The sequence below is a fragment of the Neovison vison genome, chromosome 2, assembly GCF_020171115.1.
Source record: "Neovison vison isolate M4711 chromosome 2, ASM_NN_V1, whole genome shotgun sequence".
Taxonomy (NCBI): Eukaryota; Metazoa; Chordata; class Mammalia; order Carnivora; family Mustelidae; genus Neogale; species Neogale vison.
In genome coordinates, this window is record NC_058092.1 from 85,884,714 (window position 1) to 85,885,833 (window position 1,120).

At 50.5% G+C, this 1,120-nt stretch overlaps 1 protein-coding gene across 2 annotated transcripts in view; it reads right to left on the reverse strand.

Moving 5' to 3' along the window:
* Window positions 1-954, reverse strand: part of SASS6 (SAS-6 centriolar assembly protein) — a 45,038-nt gene extending 44,084 nt beyond the window's left edge. The window contains exon 1 of one of the 2 annotated variants that reach the window (XM_044238754.1): window positions 809-954. In XM_044238754.1, the coding sequence (XP_044094689.1) occupies window positions 809-873 (65 nt within the window). In that variant the 5' untranslated portion in view covers window positions 874-954. The remainder of the gene's footprint in view (window positions 1-808) is intronic. The other variant, XM_044238755.1, reaches the window with a different exon arrangement.
* Window positions 955-1,120: the final 166 nt, after the last annotated feature.

Consider the following 1,120-nt stretch of genomic DNA (forward strand, 5'->3'; position numbering starts at 1 on the left):
GGTTGAGAGAAGAGTCAGCTATTGAGAGGCGTGACAAAATCGAAATCTCCTGGCTTCAAATTAAGCCCCAACAGCACCACCTACCTTTGTCAAAGTCGTAATTTTGCGTTTATCTATGAGACTGGCCTTTATTTCCTCCTCCACTAGACTGTAACCTCCACGGAAACAGGGACTGTTCTTCCCGACCACTATGTCCCCAGTACCCGGCAAGGTGTTTTGCCAGTAAGCAGTATTTGTTAAATGAATGAATGAAATTTACCATTTCCTCTACTGTTTTTAGTCGATTTATTTATTTTTAGTAACTAATGTAAAGAAAGGGCACTACGCCACAAAAACTGTTTTAAGCTGAAGCTTAAATTTACTTCCAATATAATCCAAAGAGTGAAAAAAGGGCTGGGAGCCAAGACCAAAGTTCTAGCGCGGGCCTGGCCGTGAATTTATTGTCAGCTCTCGTGTAAATTATTTCACTTCTCCAGACAAAATTAACTTTCTCAAAACGAAAGACCAGGGCTATAATCTTCTATGATGCCGTTCAGAGCTAGGTTTCTTGTTTTCGGTTTTTTTTTTTTTTTTGGAAATTAACTTGACGCGGGTCAGCTTTCCATTTCCTCATACTCTCCCTTCTGCGCCCTCCGCAACTAACTTGGGTTCCTAGTGGGACTCTCTCCGCGTCCCGGGACGCCGGACGCACACCCAGCCGCAAGCCGGTGGCCACTGGCCAGAGCCGCCATCTTCCCCCTCTCCCCGCCCTCCGCCTTGGCCGGACCCCAACCGCCACCCGCGGGCACGGGGTAACGCAGAACCTCACCTCTCCTCGCAGTCTTTGCATTTCACCTGCAGTGGGACTAGGTCCTGGAACAGAACCTGGCTCATGTTGGTCCGCTGCCCCCTCCAGTAACCGGAAAAGTCCAGCAGGCCCAGCCCACGAACTAGCCTAAAGGAGTCCGGGTCCTGCTAAAATTTGAGTTTGGCGCTCGGCTTCCGCTGAGGAGGCGGGGAAACAGAAACAGAGGGAAAGCGGGGAAAACTTGGACCTCGTCGGCCACCATCAGTTTCTTCCGGTTTTGCAGTGGATAGGGGGGCAGTTCCGGGTATTGACTTGCGTGGCGGGACCCGCGGC